This window comes from Homarus americanus, unplaced genomic scaffold (genome assembly GCF_018991925.1).
Source record: "Homarus americanus isolate GMGI-L3 unplaced genomic scaffold, GMGI_Hamer_2.0 scaffold25450, whole genome shotgun sequence".
In the NCBI taxonomy this organism is placed as follows: domain Eukaryota; kingdom Metazoa; phylum Arthropoda; class Malacostraca; order Decapoda; family Nephropidae; genus Homarus; species Homarus americanus.
In genome coordinates, this window is record NW_024712728.1 from 16,105 (window position 1) to 38,471 (window position 22,367).

A 22,367-nucleotide genomic window follows, 5' to 3' on the forward strand; every position below is an offset into this window, starting at 1 on the left:
GGAAAAACTGCCAGCGTACAGTTGCTGAACATGAAAGTAGCAAAGAACATAAAATCTCAGTTACTACTTGGGGTGTGAGGGCAATTACAGCAAGGCGAATTGATTCCACTTTGGCGTTGCAAGTAAAATTGGAGAAAAAATACTGGAAAGAAGTTCTATTGCGCATAGTTGAAACACTAAAATTTTTAACATCAAGAGGTCTTCCTCTTAGAGGTAGTGATGAAAGAATAGGCTCTAGCAACAATGGGAATTACCTTGGAGTACTGGAACTCCTAGCAAAATTTTATCCTTTTCTTGCACAGCATTTGGAGAAGTATGGTGCTGTAGGCAGTGGAAAAACTTCATATCTCTTAAAAACGATTTGTGAGGAAATGGTCAATCTGATGGCTAAAGAAATTCACTCAATTATCATAAAGGAAGTGAAACAAGCCAAATATTATTCAGTTAGTGTAGATTCCACACCGGATGTTAGTCATACTGACCAACTTACTTTCATAGTTCGTTATGTCAAACCTGACATACAGTATACTGTATGTACCCAGCATATATTTCTTGTCGCTTATTTTTATATACTGTACTAGAATTAAAATCTTGATGCCTTAACAGATCCTTTTCTCGATTCTAAATTCTTGTAAAAAATATTATGATTTTCTTTCAACAATGTCAGGTTAAGTATAACATCTACAAACATAAAATCTTTATTTAGTCCTTTCATCTGTCAACAATATTAACTTCACATAGAAGAATCACTATTTATAATATTCCATGCCATTCCACTCATCCGTGACAGAATATAAGAAGTGTGTCCTGTTTCACATGTTCTTGCATAAGTGACCGGCGATTTCATTAGCCATTCACAAACTTCGCCCCTTAACGACTACTCCAGTCATTCATTAGTCGGGAAAATTAAATTGTATATAAATTAAAGGACAGAAAATAAAAGGGTCATGTCAATCCTATGTACAGGGTCAGCATGGGTTGATAAATACTTTTCTATTCTCTGATGAGGCTTTGGTGTTGTGCAGGCAGCCAAGTGAACAGATGAGACTGTGTATACTGGTACACTGGGCACTATGTATACTGGTACATGGGGCATGGCTGCACTTTCTCACAGGTGAATTACAGGCTTGTACACCTAATGTTTCCCAAACAAGAAGGGAACATTAGAATAAAGTTCTATATGTTTACCTTAAACAATAAAAACCTCTGAATGTATGAATCTCTTACGACCTCCTACAGTTGAAATACCATCAGAAAGACAAGTACAAGGTATCCAATCAAGACATATAATACTTAACTGATATTCTAACTCCCAACATTAAGTCCTGAGAAAATTTTCCTGTAATTCACTCAACAAAAAAGTGCAGACTAAAGGACTGAGTTGATGCACCTACACAAGGAATGCACTTTGAAGATGTTATGCTTTCATAATGTCATTGGTATTTTGTTGCTTACATTGCAAGAAAATGAAGACACTTCCTATCCTTATGAAAGATCATGTCTGTTAAGGATAACTGTCAAAATGTTTCACTTTTGAGCAATATAAACCATATTAAAATTCATGGATTTTGCCAAACAGTTTTCTAGACATTATGACTAACAACATTCATCATATGGTCATCCATGCCCATAATGCTATTAAAAAATAATAACAGGGGTCATACACTATTAAGCCACTGATAGTTTTAAAGCTCAAAAGTTGGCATCACTTTGAACATTACATGTAAATTAGACATAAATTTGCTAACCCCTGACTGGTGAGCACATTGTTGCTGGCTGGGATCATTACAAGTGGCATCTATTCACTTGCTGCCGGGCTGGCGGGGAGGCCTAGCCAACAGGTACCCAAGGGCGACTATGACATCTGGCCGGCAAGTCTGGGGGTCTGTGTGGGGGGCAGGGTGACACAGGGGGATATGAGATCTGTGTAAGCTGAGAAAAATGGTGAGACAGAAATCATGAGAAATGAATTGTGAGAGAAAGAGGGGGCTGGTATGACAAGTGATGGGAAACATAAGAGGTAGTGGTATGAGGAAAGGAAGACTGTTCTTCTCTGGCAGATGATGTAAGAGTGAGGAAGAATTACATAAAAGGGTGTAAGGAGTTTCAAGTATATCTTGGGTAAAGAGGGAAGCTTTTTCATTTTACTTGTAACGGAAGGAAAGAGACAAGTAAATATCAAGTACTATGAATGTGTGTGATGCATGTCTTTACTGTCGTTCACTTGATGGTAAAGGTAAATATTATTTTTGAAAACTTACTGGCAGTAAGAAAATAGCAAGCCATTCAGCTGTACATCAAAATGTCTCAGCCAAGACCCATGTGATAGGTGGAATGCTAAAAAGTACTGTTTATTAGGGAGTTTGGCCAGTATTTCTCTGTAATTAATATACAGTACACTTTCATATGATGGAAAACTATTATATTACATGCTGAAGGTAACAAGTGTATCAAATTGACAAGATGTTTGCATTTATATGTGAATATACAGTAATGTTTAAGGTTGTATAAGCACCATTAGTCATAAAGGCAGGAATGGAGTCAGTACCATCTACAGCTGATAGGTCAACGTACGAGTAGTTTTCAGTTGTGTTGAGAGTGGAGTGCAGTGCAGTGCAGTGCAGAACTTGTTTATGATGTGGCTGCAGCCAGTCAGGATCATGTTAACATCATCAAGAAGTTACTGCTGGCAATACAAATGATGATGAAGCAAACACTAAGGTGTGAAAGGAGATGCATTAGCAAGTTAGGTGGGTTAATTAAAATGGATAAAATTATGGAGGGCTTACAGCTGTGAGACAATCATTCCTCAGGATAGAAAGTCATTCTCGTGTGCACTAAGTCAGCAACTGAAGAAAGGAAAGGGTACACATATTAAAGTGTGGGAAACAGTTAAGTAAGGAGTGAAAAATTAATTGAGAACAAAATCGATTTTAGTCAGTGTAGAATAGTCGGCACAAAATAGAAGTAGTACAGTAAGTATGTGAAGTGATAATAGAAAAAATCACTGTGAAACATGAGTTCAATGTAAGCGGTAATGCAATTAGTTGTTAAGTTATGTTAAAATATGAGTGAGTCAAGTTAATAAGCAAGATAGAGTTAAGTGATCAAATGATAAAAGGAAGAACATTTTGTTTGACGCAAGTATAGGGGAAAGTCATGGCCAGAGCTGAGTGAGTGAGAAGGTACAGTCAGGAAGGGTAATGGTCAGGGAGGGGATACAGTCGAGTGGGGGGCAGGGGGGTGCAGGTAGAGCGCCACCACACAGCCGGGCATAAGGCGATGAATCTTACACTAGTCACCTGAGTTAGACATGTGTGTCCCGGTGTGAGACATATTGGATCCTACGAGTCCCACTCAGTAGTGCAGCAATGTCATGCTGTGTATTAACTTGTCCCCTGCCCGTCTATTATCTACGGGGCCCTGAACGGTGGTAGCGCCGTGCACACCCGCCCGTCGCCCCCTGCCACCACTTGCCACCCTTGGCCCACCGTCTTAGCTCAGCCTTCCACCCATCCTATGCTTTAATCATGCAGACGACTATCTTCCACTCACAAGGAAGGAGGACTAGCCTGGGGTAGAGAGATCCGTACTATCTACGACGAGTAAACGACTCCATTGCTAGAGCACCTCAAGACCTGCTGTTCCATCCATTACCTTGATACATGTATATAACATTTCCTGGCCACTGATCCTCACATTCAAACCTTTCTTCCCTTGACTCACATATAGAGAAATTTTCACTTGGCAAATATTGCTTGAGAAAACCTTCTCTGGGGGTGGGGGGGTTATGGATACAAAAATAGCTCTTGGTTTGACTTCTTTCCCAGGCTCAATCCTGCATATTCTGTTACATAGTCATTCCAATATCTATAATAAAGTAATGTCAATCACTTGATGATCAAGTGATTAGGAATGGATGAATTATCTGCTATGGAACTTTTAGTAACAGCCAATGCATTCAGGTGCAGCATCACACACACAGTCACATCTGGACAGTATCAAATTACCAAACCATTGTCACCAGCCTTCACATGATCTGTACATGTCTGATATCCCAATATTTTCTAAAATCTACTATATGGTCATATCCAAAACTCCACGCTAGTACTTAATGATCTTAGAAACCTAAAAAACAAGAATAAAACCAGCTGCCGACATTCCCTGTTTGCACTACCATACGTCACCAAGACTCGAGCATGAGTGGTACTCTGATGGACCTTGTGGACAGTCACACTAAGTTCAATAGAAGAGAGGAAATTGGCCTATGGATTAAACTTGATAAAATAAATATTCACCATGTAATGCTTGTGAATGAGCATTCTACTGACCCAGTGGAGGGTTTGTACTGATGGTGTTTGGCGCTGGCTGTAGACGTGGGCATGGAAGGTTCACCTGTGGGCCGCTCTACCCGATTAACCTGATTTATAGCAAGTAATCACGTATCAGCTCTCTTGTATTTATATCAACTTTAAAACTGCAATAAAATATGACTTTGGTGATATCAACAACACTTTGGTTAAAAGCAAGTCAGATTAATAGAAATAAGATATCTACCCATCAAACCCCCACATCATCACTCCCCTTCCCCACACTTGCATGCACGCGCGCACACACACATACATGCATGCACCCATTCAAAATCCTAAACCGCCACCTTGACCCTGATTTGGTTACATATCAAGAGCCAATCGTAACAACTAGACTACTTAAATATCCAATATGGTTACATTTATATCACATACTTGTTCTGTCGCTTGATGAACTTGAGCCACAATAACAAAATAAAACTTGGTGTTATGTCTGAGTTTTGAACCATTAAGAGGATGTTGTTCTAGAGCCTGGGTGACGCGGTGGCGGGTGTGGTGCAGGAGGACGGGGGGAGGGGGAAGGCTGCAGGGGCATCAAGGGAGGCATGGGGGACTCCAGGATGCTACACCACAACAGGGACGCATGTTTGCTGAAGTCTCCCTACTCGTCCCCTCCGGAGCACAGGGAAGACGTTTGGAATGGGCACATTCATTGCTACAACTGTTTTCATCTCTTACATAATTTGCAAAAAATCACATTTCGAAAGATTAACCTTATTCAATAGCCCTGGGAGATGAACCTGAGCAGCTATCTCAAGTTTGTAAGGTCACCAGACAGAAGCTGAGTTAGTCACTACCACCAACTCCACCATGACTTCTACTCCATCACCACCAGCACAAGACCACCTCCTGGTAGCGAGTGTTGTCATCACCTTCACGTAGTGTGGGGTACGAAAGGGGAGAGGGCCTCAACATACTGCTCGATGAACCTCCACTTGACACAGCTGCTCAGTAATAGGTCTATTGTTTACACTTACAACTAAGGCTTGCCTTATAACTACATCTTTTCCCTACAGTTTCTTAAATCTAGATTCGTTTGCACAAATTCACAGTGAAGAAAGTGTACTGAAAGAAAAGAAAGGAAGAGAAACTTTCACAAAACACAACGCCACAGATTTGAATAACACATCTTTTTGTATTTTCTTAACTTTGGAAGTTCCTTAACTCTAGATGAAGTGTTGCGGCCACAGCAGTCACAGAAGACAACGACAATGGTGGTTACTGCTGGTACTCCTGTGGCTGCTACACCAACTTCAGGGCCTAAACTAAGCAAGTGAGTCAACTCCCTCACGTTTTGAGACTCAGGTGGATGTGGTAGTAACGTGAGCTCTGCCACTGCACCACAAACTGGCCTTGGGGTGGTGCTGCTGGCACAGCCACCAAGATACTGCATCCACACCATTCACCATCTGCCTTCAGCAGTGCTGCCATGCCGGCGACCACAACACACGTGGGAGCGGCCGGCCAGGGCTAAGCTTCCAGGCCTGGCCTCTTGTCTCCTTGCCTTAACACACTTCACTTCAAGAGTCCTGATGCATGTTGACTTCTATTCTCAACTCACATGGGCACTATGTTGCTCTTTACAACTGTGCCCTTCTATTTGCATTACTGAGTGACACAAAAAAATCTAGTAGTCATTTTAAATGTACATATTTGTTTCACTACACATTGTTTATGTACACACTGTTGTGTCAGGTATATGTAGTCCTTATTAAAATAAGCCTTGTTATCAAAATAAACCTATATTTTTTCAACAGTCTCAATAGGTTATTAATAACATCATCTAGCTGTACAGTACACTATTCACTCACCCCATTACTTTATAACACTAGCAAGAATCCTCATGAAACTCATCAGACTAAACACTAATCATTAGAATAGATCCTTCCAATGTCCCTCTTTTCCCACCACTTAAAGCTTCCACAGAACTCACTTCTTTCTCGTCACTGTCGCCTTCTCCCAGAAAAAGAACTAAGCAGCCAGTAGGCACGCGTGTCGGCTGCATGGGTTGCCGACACTGCCCGCTGTGAGCGCGGCTGCGGTGTAAGCACAGACATTAGGAACATCTCAACACTCCACCATCCCAGCTGCCAGGCACAGCCATCAGTGTGTTGATCACACCTTTAATGGAGTATCTATGTGACTGCTTCATCCTCAAATTTTCTACACCTTAAATCTTTTACTCATAAATTCCTTCATCCAATTTGTCTTCATTACTGTAACATTTATTATTTACTATAAATTAAGACCAGGAGTGGTTTTGGCAGTCTTCATGATACAATTTACTACAAAGAAAACCAGGATTATTCTGATTAAAATAACAAGGTTTTTGTCACGTGTACTTTGATATAAAGCCCTCAATTCTGGATTTAAAATTGCAACAATTACAATTCTCAATTTTCAGTGTCAGTATCTTAATCCATAATTTACTCAACATCACAAACAAGCAAGTGTTTCAAGTAAACATTTCCACTGCATCATCTTAAGGAAAATTTTCACAAATTTTAGATGTGATTTAAATTTTTTTTTTTTTTTTTGTATATCAAATACATTTTTAATTTCATCAGAGATGCAGTGAACAACCATACACTGGTTCTAATTTTTCATTTTTTCTTATGAAAGCATATGATATGGCATCTCAACTAATAAGTTGAAGACCATATTATATTGATTCCTTTCATGTAAAAGGACAAAAAATCTTTATTTTTCTTATTAAAAAAAATAATGATGTCAATATTCAGCTATATTACCTACTCTCACTGAGTACTACAACACCCCTAACAAGTTAACAGTTGTCTGTACATTTGGTAGATTCAGTAAAAATAATTTCAATCTAACTCATGGATAAAATTGCTGACTGTACAGGTGCACCGTAAATAATTATCGTTTCTACTGTTTATCAATACAATTGCTGCACAAAGTATCATTATGCAACTAAAACATTCTCAACTTATTATCATTATGCAGTTTACACTATAAGAAATACAGGTCAGTAAAACTGAAGAAAAAATCATTCCGTGAACCCATCACAGATTAAGGCCTTTGATTGTATCAAAAAATTATTTATTTGAAAACTGATTTCAACATCAATATCTTTATGGTGCAAATTTCCAATAATTATAATCAGATATAAATTCATCTGGCAAATTTATCATTAACAACATCCACCTTGAACCACTAGCTTCTCTGGATGTCCAGAGATGTACTTGATAAATGAACAGCTTCAATGTGCACCAATTGGCCATTCACCATTATCCTCTGATGTCCCGTACCTACTGCAAGATACACCTGGGAAGCTGTGCCTAGGCCCTGGATGGGTTAGTTTACTATTTACAGTCAAATGTTCTATAAGTATCACAATTGCATTTTGTTTGATATTCATCTTCTCCCTACTTAAAATAAAAATAAATCTCTATCCATACATATCTTTCCTAACTTAAAATAAATCAGTTTAACAGGCACTCAACAACATTCTTCCGCTCAAATTCAAATCAATAGGGGTTTCTCAGCTTGACATCTACTTCCACACAATAAAACCACGGGGCTGCCGGCCAGAGGGGTGACGCATCATCGTACCGACCTACTCCATCTTTGGTAGAGGCAGTGTGCCACCCAACACCATCAATGGGGGCAGGGCAAGCCGATGTTAAACACTTCACACCAATCCACTGGACACGGGAAACCCACCCATAATCTGTCTTACCCATAATGAAATTCCTTTGGAATCCACTAGAAGATTTTGGCATGGATTTCAACTACTGGAGTCCCTGTATGAATTTATGTCTCTGAAGAAAGGCACATATCTAAAAATGGGAATATGTTTTTCTTTCAAAACACTTTAAAAATAAACTCTCATTGCATTCTATTGAATATTTCCTTTGGATACTGGGAACCAAAACTATATTTGCAAGATTCTGCACTAAATGACAGTTGAGGAAAGTTATAAATAAACTGTAAAGTGGATTAATCAAAGTAGGAAATATGCAGTGGAATGTAAGTAACACGAGGAACAGCACTGTGACTGCATCAACAGACCTGCTCAAGAACCATACTCACGAGCCGTGCCACTTCAGCTTTACTCACAATGTATTTGACAAACGTTTACTTGTCTGGTCTGGGTCACATTAGAGTTTCATAGATAAGTGGAAACACGGGAAAATGAACGTTTTCAACACATTCCCTCATAACTCTACATGCTCTCAGATATCAAACTTCATTGACTGCTACCAGTATGAAGATGCAATTCTAAACAAACATAAACAGTCTGTGTGTATGTGTGTGTGTATGTGTGTGTGTGTGTGTGTGTGTGTGTATATATATATCTGGTATACATAAATGTACATGCACACACACACACACCCACACACACACTGCATATGTTGCTGCTGTTGATGTTTTGGTAAGCTGAGTACAACTTGTGATTATGACTCTTGGGCTAAAAGAATAAAATTTGACTCAATAAAGCTAACTGACATTAAATGCCACATTACCAACATTCCTCTTACTCCTTTCACAGAAAAAGAGAAACTTCAGCACAGTGGAATTTAAGGTGTCAAGTAGCCAATCTTGTTAAAGCATAACTAGCAAGGAGCCTGATTTTTTTCTAAAGCTCTTTAAGCCTTTTTCAGTTGGCAAGTTGAAGAAAACATCACTACACAGTGTTAGGGTATAATGCTTTCATCTATTTTAGTAATATATCAGAAAATAAGTTATTTGTTTCTCACATATGTATTGGGAAATTATATTTACATGTGCTTTAAGTGTAAAAAATTGTGGAACGAGGGATTTATTCTTCGTCATTTACTAATTGCAGTAATAATTTATATATCTTATGTATACTTGGCAAAATACTTGTAATGAATATGAGTGTATGGAAGTCAACTTTCCAGTCTATTTAACTATACTGGGTGAACTTGTGGTTGACAGTAGCCACGCACAAAGAGCAGAAGGGCTGCGTTCGATGACTAACTCCCTGTCTGTTGCCTGTTACTGTTCTCTGTCCTAAACGTGAGGTTGGGCTCCTTAAGAGAGCTCCCCCCAATTTCCCGGTGTGCAAAACTTTTATTAAATCCCACATCTAACAGTTTAGTAACGTCGAACACAGCCAGAAACTGCGAGATGCGCGGCCACACTTAGTCAATTGTGTGAAAATAGGTTTTTTTTAGGGGGGAGGGGGGAGTAATAAAAGACTTATACGTTAAGTTAAATCAAGAGGGAGATGTAGATGAACTCTGGAGAAGACTTTAACACAATACCTACAACAGGAGGGTTGAAATTTAACAAATGAAGAAAGCCTGTCTTCATCCCCTAGACAGTGAAGGAAAAAAGCCTGTCTTCATTCACTACAGTGAAGAAAAAGCCTGTCTTCATCTACTAGACAGTGAAGCAACCTGTCCTCATCCAGTAGATAGCAATGAAAAGCCCTTTTCATCCCCTAAAAAGTGAAGAAACTATGTTTCATCCATTATGGAGAAGGAAAAGCCCGTCTTCATTCACTAGTGAAGAAAACTAACTGATGAGAAGAACCCTGTTTTCACCCACTAGACAATGAAGAGAACCTGTCTTCACCCATTAGACTGTGCAGAAGAAAGCCTGTCTTCACCCATTAGATAATGAAGAAAAGAGCCTGTCTTCACCCATGAGAGTGTGCAGAAGAAAGCCTGTTTTCACCCACTGGACAGTGAAGAAGAAAGCCTGTCTTCACCCACTGGACAGTGAAGAAGAAAGCCTGTCTTCACCCACTGGACAGTGAAGAAGAAAGCCTGTCTTCACCCACTGGACAGTGAAGAAGAAAGCCTGTCTTCATCCAATGGACAGTGAAGAAGAAAGCCTGTCTTCACCCACTAGACAGTGGAGAAGAAAGCCTGTCTTCACCCACTGGACAGTGAAGAAGAAAGCCTGTCTTCATCCAATGGACAGTGAAGAAGAAAGCCTGTCTTCACCCACTAGACAGTGGAGAAGAAAGCCTATCTTCACCCACTGGACAGTGAAGAAGAAAGCCTGTCTTCACCCACTGGGCAAAGAAAAAAATCTTCATCCCCTATGCAATGAAGAAAGTGTCTTCAGTCCCTAGAAAGTGAAGAAGCCTGTCTTCACCCATAAGACAACGAAGAAAGTCGGCTTTCATCCCATAGACAGATTAGGAAAGCTTGTCCTCTTCATCCACTAGTCAGTGAAGAAACAAGCCTGTCCTCATCTTTTAACTTGCAGAACCCGTTTCTACGAGCACTCTTGTAGACAACAAATGAATAAAAATAAATAAATAATAATTATTATAATAATAATAATAATAATCACATTTAGACACTTCCTGAATAGAAGAACAATTTGGAGTGTTAATAATTATGGTGATGTAGAAGTAGATCACAAGATTCAAAGGATTTTCTACCATTTGTTATTTATCTTATATTGGAATTTTTTTTTCTTCATCATTTCTGGGGTTCTCACTAAGTAGTTTCATCAAGTAACAAAACATGGAATTCATTTCATTTCTTATTAAGAATCCCGAGAAGTTGCACTTGCTTTACATGAAATAACTGTCTATACTAATCATTCTAACTTCTTTCTAATTGAATCACAGGTCTTACATCACGGCCCAAACTCCCAATCATGCCACCTTGGCACGACGAGGGGTTACCTGATTGGGTGCTGAAAATGCATACATTCCGATTCATGATTGGTTGAACGAGGAGGATGTTTCACTGTTCATGGGGCGGCTTGAGGAACGTGGGCCGTGATGCTTTACTCTCCTGGCAACAGTATCAAAAGTATTAATGCTGGAGGCTCACTGACTCAAGTATTGCCGGCACTCATTATGGAATTCATCTGTAGCTCTCTTGGTGAGTCTTTAGGGTCTGGGCCACATTCCCACATCAATTTTTCCAACTATGGAATACCATAGGAATGAGAGATAGATGACGGATCACACAATTTGCCATGAATGACGGATCACACAATTTGCCAGGTTCACAATAGTCAACCACGTCCTCCCATGGTTGCCCTGTTGGCATTCAGAACTACTAGCAGTGTGTGTTTTTACTACAGTAATAAGATGAGAGTGTTGTCCATGGAGCTTGGACAATGTGATTTTTCTCAAGCTTCTCCCATTCTTCTGAAGGACAATACAGTCAAAAACAAGAATTCCTAACTCCAGGCCTGAAAAAAGAAGAAGAAAAAAAAAGAAAAGAAAATTAGTCTTACCACTAACTCTTGAGTTATGAAATACATGCTACATGAAATTAACATACATCAAATACATGAACAGTACAGTACTGAACAAATAAATATGGAATATTTCTAGGATTGTTACCAGCAGCACAAGCAATGATGAATGACTACAGTTGTGTCACAGTAAAAGCTATGCATATGTTTTCTTATACAGATAGTTAACTCTATAAATACAATTATTTTTCAAAACACTTTTTAGCATACAGTAAAAGTCCAAAAATCCGGATGCCAGGAATCCGGACCACCCGAGAATCCGGACTTATCGAAAACTCAAACTTTTTAAATTTAGCGGGCTTTTGTGGGTTATGTGAATGAATGGAATTGCTTTAAAAAATTAATTTACATAATTCTAATAATAAAAGTAATTGTAAATTATAGGTAGCTAATTTTGTTAGTTTTGTAATTAGCTTGAACTGAAATGTAAAATTTGAGGCACTATAAATCTTTTGTGTGTATGTGTGCATGAGTGAATGCCACAGCTACACAGCGACAACAAACGACCACACGATCTCCACTTTAAAACAAGCAATCAAACTGTGACAACGTATGTAATTTTGAGTCCTACTCTTTCCATGTACAGAGTACAAGCCCATAATAATGGCCCCTAAAGTAGATAAACTTCGTTGTGTGAAGAGAAAGAAGAACACATTGAAATTGAGTGACAAACTTGAAATAATTAAGAAACTAGAATGTAATGTGAGCAATGCTGTTCTAATGGAAACATACAACATTGGAAAGTCTACAATTTATGATATAAAAAAGGCAAAGAATAAAATTCTAGAATTCACAGCTTCTTCTGAGCCTTACATTAAAATTGCTGAAAGAAAAAGTTTACATTGGCCCAAATTAGAAAATCTTGATAAAGTGTTGCACGAATGGTTTTTGTTAAAACGATCAGAAGGTATGGCAATTTCTGGGCCGATGCTTATTGCCAAAGCAAAGTCTTTCAAGGAGCAAATGAACATTGAATCAGAGTGCGCATTTAGTGATGGATGGCTTAGCAATTTCAAGACTCGTCATGGTATTAGACAGTTTGTTTACATTTTTGTCTAGTGTTGACTTTATTTTTCTTTAAAACTGCTCGTTTTGATAAATGAAGCATGCTTTATTTGCTAATGAATAAACTATCAAAATGTACCTGTTCATCTCTTCTTTTTTCCTCCTTAAATTTTAACTTTAAAAGTACTGCCTGAGAATCCGGAAAATCCAAAAATCCGGACCGACCCAATCCCCAAGCAGTCTGGATTTTTGGACTTCTACTGTATAAGTTTTGGTGAGAACATGAATAATGCCTTCAATACATTAGAAGATTCCATAAACAAACTAGAACTGCACTGTTGAAATATTAATTAGCAAGTGAGAATGGTGGTAGTACCATGGACACAAACCTGAAGTGACCTGCCAGTCAAGATTGTAAGAGAAACATGAGACTGATTAAATTATTAGGGTTGGCATCACAAATGGTCAGTCAAAGGATATCATCTTAAATGATGAGTGTTGTAAAACTTCTCCTCTGGCCAGACTCCTGTATTCTCAGTGCACCTCCTAACCCTTACTGCTACCTCCTCTTGTCTTTTATTACAATTTGCATTTTACAGTCTCACTACTGATAATTTTCTTTTGTGTCCCTCCATTCTTGATTCTCTTCCAGTCTATGGTACTGTAGCTTTTAAGCTTTATTAATGGAAAAGTTATGATGGAAGTTCTTCTATGAGGGATACAAGATGTACTAAAAATATTGGTAGGAAGTGTCTCCCTGAGAAATCCAAGTTTATACTAGATATGGCTTAACTGAGAGAAGCTGAGTTTAAGGTACAGACTAATGGGGACCCCTTCACACTTACAAGAGGTTGTACAAACATGCACGAGTACAGGTATCTAGGAAATATTCTGGGCTATCTTATTGATAATAATGGTTGATCCTATTGTCTGAAGAAATATGGCATTAAGGCCATCTAGGAGTGAATTTGATCAAAGAGTAGAACCTGTCACCAACACCATAAACCAAACAATGAACTCTATGACCATGTGTCAAGGAATAACCCGGCAAGACCAAACAACTCCCTCATTGCATTTGCTAACCATTAACACAGAATATAATCCATCAATAGATTAACATCTACTGTAGGTTCCTAGTCACTGCTGGGTAGACAGAGGCAAATGGTGCAAAGAAACAAGCCCATAATTTCACTCTGCCCAAGAATCAAACCTGGGACCACTTCCTTGTGAAGTGAGTATGGTCATCATTACACTATAAGCCATCTGGTACATATTAAAATGTAAGAAAATACTGTATGCAGAGACTGTATAGATAGAAGATTTTCAAGCACATACCAACTTAAATGTGTTGAATATAAAATGCATGAACTATGTGCAGTAGCCAGCAGAATGTATATACTTCCTAGCAACTTATTCAAAATACATTTTTTTGGTATTACTGTTGTTTAGATTTAGCACCAAGAACTTGTATATAAAGAGAAAATACTTACAGTGTTACTTGGGCTGCGGCTGACACTGGACTGGACCGGGAGTGGTAGGGTATGGTTGATATTCATCTGGGGAGTGCGCAGTGGAATCTTCCATCATGGCCAAGTGCTGCATCATTGGGGTGTAGGGTGAGGGGGGGTATCCTCCACTTGTCAAGTATCCTTGCTGCAACAATTTATACACTGTTATTAAATATGATCTAGATAAACAACTTAAAACCCAATAAAATCACAATATTATTATACTGTACAGTAAATTAAAATATAATTAGTTTACATATGAAATTTTCTATATATGAATCAAGAGAAAATTATCTAGTCATCTAGATTTTGATATCATAGTCTTTAACCCATTGTTTATGGGTCCTCTCTGTGCTGAATAAAATTGTCTATGTTAGCCAAATAAAATATTTAAAGTGGCATCCCTATAGTGAAGGGGTGAAATTATTTCATTTTGATGGAACTACAATTTCTTTTGGAACTGCTCTAATATTGCTAAAATTTCAAGAATCTTAATTAGCTAAAGAAGCAATAACATCATACATTTCTTCTGATACATGAAACACTACTGTAATTTCATTAAAAATTCAGATACAGTGCACAAGTTACATAAAACTTATTCCTCATTTTGATTTAAGCTTAAGCTATCAAGCAGAATGTTATTGCATCATAATTTAAAAAAAATATCACCATAAATAGTGTCAAACCAACATGCAGTAAGTTGTTCATCTGGTCATTCTGTGCACTCACAGTGTTGGGCGCAAGGTGGAGTTGCTGCATATGTGTTGCCAACGTAGGCATGACAGGTGAATACGACAGCTGACTTGTATCCATAGGTGTCTGCATCATCTGAAAGAAAAATGTTGATTGTGAAATGGTTATGTGAGAAAAGAAGGAAATACTATTTACTGTCAGTCAACATACTGTTATGTAAAACACAAAGCTAATCTAGCCTAACTTAAGTATACATTAATTTACTTTCTCTACCTCACAGTTATTACACATATGCTAACATTATACAGTAGTCTGGAGTACTGTACACAGAACAATGGGGGTAAAGAGGTGCCATCCTCATAAATACACGTACAATGAAAGACAAAAGTCGTGTCGTGAAATTTGGTGAAAACATATGCCGAAGGGCTAAACTTTGGTGCTCTGCCTTGTGTTTCATGAGTTATATTTAATCTTCGGACAAAACGCGACACGACTTTTGTCTTTGATCGTACCTGTATTGTGGTATTGCAATGTGTAAAATATGGACAATAGAGCCAGAAGTAATTGCTCTTAAAGATGTAACATAACCTCATCATCTTCAATTAACCCTAATCTATTAAATCAGGAATGCATAATTAAGAACCATATGATTACTGTAGGTTCAATTAATAACATTACTCATTTCAACCAAGGAAAGTGGGAGAGGGTATCCACTTAGGCACATAATTACTAGTACCAGCAAATGATATGCCATATAATTTTGCAAGACCAAGATCACTAAGGATGAGCTCTGGTGACTGTTATCTACATAATGATTCCTTTAGGAGAGTGAAAATGTTGGGTTTGTATTAGAGTGAAATTTTAATCAAATTAGAATATAAGCTCATGATCTCCAACTACCATGTGTGTCACTGCCTTCCTTTGACCACACTTATTTTATAGTATTCACTTCCTAAACTAAAACAAAAATCAACCATAAGATTCATAGGATACTGAAAATATATAGAAATTACAGAATGTCAAATAAAAATAAAGCTTTAAGCACATGACTAATACTGTTCGTATTGTATATTGATACCTGTACAACCTTTTGTGAACTTTGATTCTGGATGAGAGGAAAGAAAGCACTGGAGAATGAAGAGAGGAGATAGATTAAACCAATTTTATTACAAGAATGGAAAAGAAAGTCATTACCTGAGGCATGTCCATGTGTTGCAGTGTTTGTGGCTGCATTATATAGAACGGCTGAAGGTGATGATACGGTGGCACCTGGGACGGGTATTGTCGGAACGTGCCGGGGCCCACCGAGGGCATGAGCGTTCCGTTTTGAGGAAGCATAGATGACTGGTCATACACTGGAATTGGCTGTGGGTACAAGTCACATATTTTAAAAGTTAGACCAATACCAAAGGAATGTTAAGAACCTGTGCACAAGTCAGCACAGATTGTGAAGAAGGCAGAGTGACTGGAAAGACAAATTTCACTGAAAAAGCAAATTATTGAGCAAAGGAATGAGATGTGAAGTATTAAGGCAAGGCAGAAGTCAAGATTCACTTAATCTATTTTGAAAAGAGTTGTGCATCTCAATGCACCTACCTGTTCCAAACTATCTAGCTGAGAATGGAAAAATAGGAGATATATACATAGGTATGAGACATAAGTTCTTGTCAAGAAAGGTAAAAATAATTGTTTTGGTTTTTTGGCTGAAAATACTGTATACTGTATTTGTATATTGTACTCTTTATGGGCAGGGGCATCATCCCCGGCCTGGCTTGCCCGGGCCTGGCTTGCCCCTCCCAAGGAAAACTATTATAATATTCCTTTTTCATATACTGTAGACGAATTTGGATTTGGTGAGAACATCTCAATGGTATTTTTATGATGCATAATTAAACAAAATGATGAGTATTCATCTGTTTTCATCGTTCCCATTGCCTATCATTTATAAACTGAATAGCAGCAAGGAAGTAAGTTATATTGCTAGTAGCCACGCGGTCCACACCGGGCAGATGCAAATTGAAAATATAAAACGTGTTGGAATGTGTTCCGTCTGTTACAGCACCATCCGGCGGCACCATGGTGGAACAGGACTTTGACCCTTACTCTTTGCATGTAATGGTGTTGTCCCCCCTAAGCAAAATCTGAAATGACGCTCCTGTTTCTGGGCAACTGTGCTATTCTTACATTTCTTAATATTTTCAAAAATTTTCCTTTTCATTTACCTTTTCTTCTCTTGTGTACACATATTAAGACAACCCTCATAATTTTCCTCATCTCTGTTCCCCTCCTCAAGGACACATGGGGAAATAATTTTTATCTGGTTAACAGAGTTTTGTTTCTTTGTTTCAGAGAAAACTGCACTGACTTAAGTAAATAATATATAATTCTCTTGTAATATACCTTTTTGATAGTGTATCTTTTGAATAACTCTTCTGTTTCTTGAAAAGTTATGGACTGGACACAAACTTCAAGATCAGACGGTTGGACAGACAGATGGCCAAAGCATAATTACTATACATCAAATCATATGCATCAGACAGCTTTTACTGTGAGAAGCTGGAATCACAACATGTATATCATTCACCCTACCGTCTTTATAATGTATATTCACTATGTTAGGTCTGCCGTCTCTGCAGCATCAACGTTGTAAGTGAAAAAAAAAAAAAATCAATTCAATAAATAAAAAATAAAAAATATTGAAGAAATAAAATTTATAATTGTGAAACCTGTTGAACCTACACTTACTTCTGCTGATCGTTCCCAATTACTCTGTTCCTTGGCCTTATACTGGTTACGTTTCTTATTGCCTGAGTCAGCAAACTTGACAAGAAGTGCTTCTTTAGCACCTCGCAGCACCTTTTTATTAAACATTTGGATAATCAGCTCACATTTTTCACGAGACTCCATCCTGCAAAGACAGAAAGTTTACAAGAACACGTACGCAAAATAAACAACAACAGACCGAACTGTATTATATCAATGACAAAGTACCGGTAAGTCTTCTACACAAAGAAAAGTAAACTTCTGAAAGTCTGTTCTAAGTAAACACGAGCCTGTAAATAAATGACATTACAGATATATAAAGCATGTATTTTCTCTGATGTGTGTGTACTAACCTCTGGAAAAAAAAATTACAAATATTTTCCACACTTTACAACACATATTGTTGAGGTGTTTTCATAAGTTTGTAAGAGATATGAAGATACTGTGGTATAATATATCTCTTTAATGGAATAATTATCACATCAAACAATCCAGAACAGCAGAAATCCTGGTACATATTAACCCCTAAATTGCAGCCAACATATATAAACACTAAAATTTCAAGGTGGCATTTTGGAATGTTTGTGCAGCCTTGAACATCTGGGGCAAATTTAGGAGGAACCAGAACTCTGCCTTAAGTGACATACACAGACCCACAATCACTCAGTAGGTCTCATATAAACCTGGAGCCAATACCATTGATGTCCTGTGGTGGTTGTGGTGGTGGGGGGGAGGGGGTGCAAGGGGGGGCAAGAAACAAAAAGGTGGAGGGGCAAAATATCTCACGCCCTCATAAAATCCTGAGGATATTAAATGAAGAATATAGTGAAGGAAAGAATATTAAAAGAGAAAAGAACTGTGCTGATTCTGATTACAGGTGTAGAGGAGCAAGGAGGACAAGACAGCGGCAGTGAGTTTGCTGTCTCAGAAGATGAGGCGAGTGACAGTGAGGTGGAGGTGGATCTGACTGAGGAGGAAGATGTGGTAAGTGGTGGTGCTGGTGGGAGGCCTCAGTTACCAAGTGATATTTACATTTGGATTAATACCAGTGATTTTCAACCAGACACACGATTTTGATAATGCATACAGCAGCTTCCAAAATAACTTTCCTGTAGGTGATGATAATGATGATGTGCAGAATAATCTTACTTTCAAGCAATATTTGAAGATGATGTTATGAATCTGGTAGTGAGGCAGACTAACAACTAGGAAAGGTTTGTTATTGGTGGGCAAATTTTGTCACCACATTCACATACTGTATCCACAGGTGAGTACCTACAGAGGCAGGAGTGATGTGTGTTATTGCTTTGATGATGCTGATGCCACACATAAATAAGCAGGTCTTGGGTGATTACTGGAAAATTAACCATATTACCGGGTAAACCAGTACAGAATTTGGTAAATATATGTCTAGGGACCGATTTCTGTCTTTCCTAAAATTCCTGCATTTTGTAATCATAACTCTGTTGAGATAATCACATGTTGAAAGTCAGATTTTGTATGTGTGTGTGTGTGTGTGTGTGTGTACCAATGTGTGTTTGGGGTGATTGAGGAGATATCTACAGTTGCATGTTAAGAGTTATAGTTAAAACAAATGGGATTAAGTTATGCCAGAATAAGAAAGCACCACCCAGGAAACCATACTGAGTTTATGATTCACATCCTTGTACACAGTAGTTGCTTATATACTGTACATTAATTTGAACTGACTTTACATGTAATTTTGCCATTAATTGTACAGTTCATTATTGCTATTTTGTATGGTATACTATACAGGATATTCTTATGAAGATATCATCAATGAGTGCTTGGATATTGTGAAAGACTATCATACGTAAAGGAGATGTACGAGAAACGCACAGATAAAAAATTTTCTTTATCCCTCACTGGGAACCCAAATAACATGCCAGTATGTTAACCCCTTGGGTACTAGGGGTCTCTCTGTGCTGAGTAAAATCGTCTGGCAATAGCCGAATAAAACAGTAAAAGTGACGGCCATCTCCTAATACACAAACCAATAGCTCTACCTCCAAACACACATATTGATACCTCTATCAACTAACATATATGCTTCACACCCTACACAGTACCTTGTCTTTCAACATGGCATAAATTTATTTTTTATTTTTATTCCAAATACCCAATACAGTGACCCCTCGTTTAACGAACACCTCGGTTAACGTAATTTCGATTAACGAACTGCCTTCCATAAGGATCTTCAATTTGGTTAACGAAAACAAATTCGGTTAACGAAGTTCTTACGAACCGACCTCAACATGTTTTCGCTTGCACTGACCGGGCAACCAGCTTTAGTATCAGTCCGCCAATATATTAATCGGTTCTAGGGCTTAAATTCCTTACTACTTTAGTAAATATCAAGAAGTTTATACTATTCAATAATTTTCAAGTTTAATATTCAATTTTTTAGTCATTTTAACAATTATTGAACATAATTGAAGGTAAAGTGACTAGTTTAATGAGCGGCATCCAGCCTCTTAACACAGCAAACAGGAGTTAGTCTCTCTCTGTTTTCACTAACATCTTGCTTGAGACTCTCTTCAACTAAACGCTTTTTTCTGTGTTTCCAAGCAAATTATTGGTCATTTTGAAATATATTTTACATATTGACAATATATAATGCAGTGCAGTGTTGATTTAAAGAAAATAATCTTGAATTACACCAAGAGAGCTAAAATTTTATGGGTGAAATGGCGCCATGGGGTGACTTCTCTTCCACCCCAATGTCTTCTCTTCTTCCTTCTCCTCCACCCCCATTCTAAATCCCATCATCATCATCGTCCAGGAGCCTTCTACATACACACCTCAAAGTAAGTGAACTTTTCTACCATTTTTGTTGAATTTAGGAAATTTTCGGTGAGCTGGAACCAATTACCCAAAAACCCATCGAAACAATGGTTTCGGTTAACGAATTTTTCGGTTAACGAATGACCTTCTGGAACGGATTGAGTTCGTTAACGGAGGGGTCACTGTACAGTGTTCTCAACATATAAAAGGTTGAAAACCCCAGACCAAAACTGCTTGTCAGTGTACACTACAGTAGCTGCAAAATTATTCTGTATAGCAACCTTTATGAACATGGCTGTTAGGACTGTCAAGTGGCAGTTAGAGAAAATGGATGGAGGTGATTGAAAGGAGTCTGTATTTGCTATTAATTTTAGCCACCCACCAGCAAAGCATGAAAATGTGCAGGAGCGGGAAAAAAAATATCTTCCTGAATTTAAACTCTAATAAGAATGAAAAACAAACTCTGACTTTTTATGATTATGTGACCACGACATTTTCAAAGTTCTGCTTCCTCAGAATTATCACACAGTGACTGCTCCAGTGCAATCCTATCAGAGATCTTGCCTAGACTATCACTCAAACCAAGTTTCATCAAAAGTGAATTTACAGCAAAGGACTCTTAATGCTGGCAAGACTCATACAGTATCTATGAACACACCCACACATGGATGAACACACCCACACATGGATGAATGAACACACCCACACCTGGATGAAGCTGGATAAATTTCCATTTCATTATCTCAAGGTCTCACATTGAAAAAATTATAACATACAAAATTCACAAGAGAATTCTGGTAAACAATTTCACACACTGTACAGTAAGGTATATAATTCAACATATCAGTTTACTATTATGAATGCCAACAAAGAAGTCATACTTTTGCATATCACAAAAGACTTATTATAGCAACTAACAGGGCAGACATACCTAGCAAACCCAACACCTCGGGACTGTACATTGTTGTCTCTGAGTATGCGAGTGGAGATGACCTGTCCGTGCTGAGCAAGTAGCTGTTCTAGTTCTGCTTCGTTCATTTGTGGCGGGAGGTTGGCAATGTACAGGTTGGTGGGGTCCTGTTCCTGCTGCTTAGCCATCTGAGCCTGGATGCTGGATGCCTGTAAGCCCTTCACAGCCTTATCTGCAGCTGCTGGTGACTCAAAGTCTACAAAACCATAACCTGAGGAAAAGAAATAAAAATTGTGTATAAAATTTTTATACATGAGAAACTTTGTGAGAAATAAATAAAGAAAAAATGCACAATCCAGTATTGAAAACTCGTATACCAACAAAACATTGAGTGTTTCAGACCAACCAATGCTCCGAGTGGAAGACCGACTGATCTTGGACCTTTTCCCATAATATTGACCTTTAACATGCTGTCCCATATTTTGTATATACTATATGACATATCATTTAATTAATATACATTTGCCTCTACTTGAATTCCTCTATTGAATTTGAAATTCTGCATCAAATAAGAAACACAGGGATGGAGACACTAGGTACAAACAGACTGATGGAGGTAACTATTGTACTGTACAGTGTAGTAACTTGATTTTGAGAAACATAAAACAATAATCAAACACCTGGTTTGCTGTGTACTGTACTGCGAGACTGTTACAATACCTCCTGAAAAGGTGGTGAGCAAGTCAAAGGTCTAAAACATAAAAAATCCTATTCTTTAACAGTAATTTTTTTTTAAATACAGGAAAAATTTACAGCACTACTACTGAAGAGAGCATAAACCAGATGATAAATTGGTTTCCTAAAAAAAGTACCTGTAGAAGGTTTATTCTTAATTAAAATAAAAGAACCATTATACAGTAGGTATAACAAACAATTTATGTCCTCTAAAACATATTTGTGCCAAGGTTCAGAATCTTTCATGGAAGACTGTAGGAGGAATTGATTTCATGGAAGTACATACAGTAGTTACTTGTACTGCATACTGTATCATGTCCAACACTGACAAAAACATTCTGCAGTAAGTTCCAAATG

The 22,367-nt window shown here is 38.0% G+C and overlaps 1 protein-coding gene across 1 annotated transcript in view; it reads right to left on the minus strand.

Moving 5' to 3' along the window:
- Positions 1-685: 685 nt before the first annotated feature.
- Positions 686-22,367, minus strand: part of LOC121864126 (RNA-binding motif, single-stranded-interacting protein 1-like) — a 111,575-nt gene continuing 89,893 nt past the window's right edge. The window contains exons 5-10 of the mRNA XM_042363052.1: positions 21,297-21,546; positions 17,543-17,705; positions 15,992-16,162; positions 14,795-14,932; positions 14,087-14,249; positions 686-11,525 (exon numbers count right to left, since the gene is read on the minus strand). Coding sequence (XP_042218986.1) covers positions 14,091-14,249; positions 14,795-14,932; positions 15,992-16,162; positions 17,543-17,705; positions 21,297-21,546 — 881 coding nt within the window. The 3' untranslated portion in view covers positions 686-11,525; positions 14,087-14,090. The remainder of the gene's footprint in view (positions 11,526-14,086; positions 14,250-14,794; positions 14,933-15,991; positions 16,163-17,542; positions 17,706-21,296; positions 21,547-22,367) is intronic.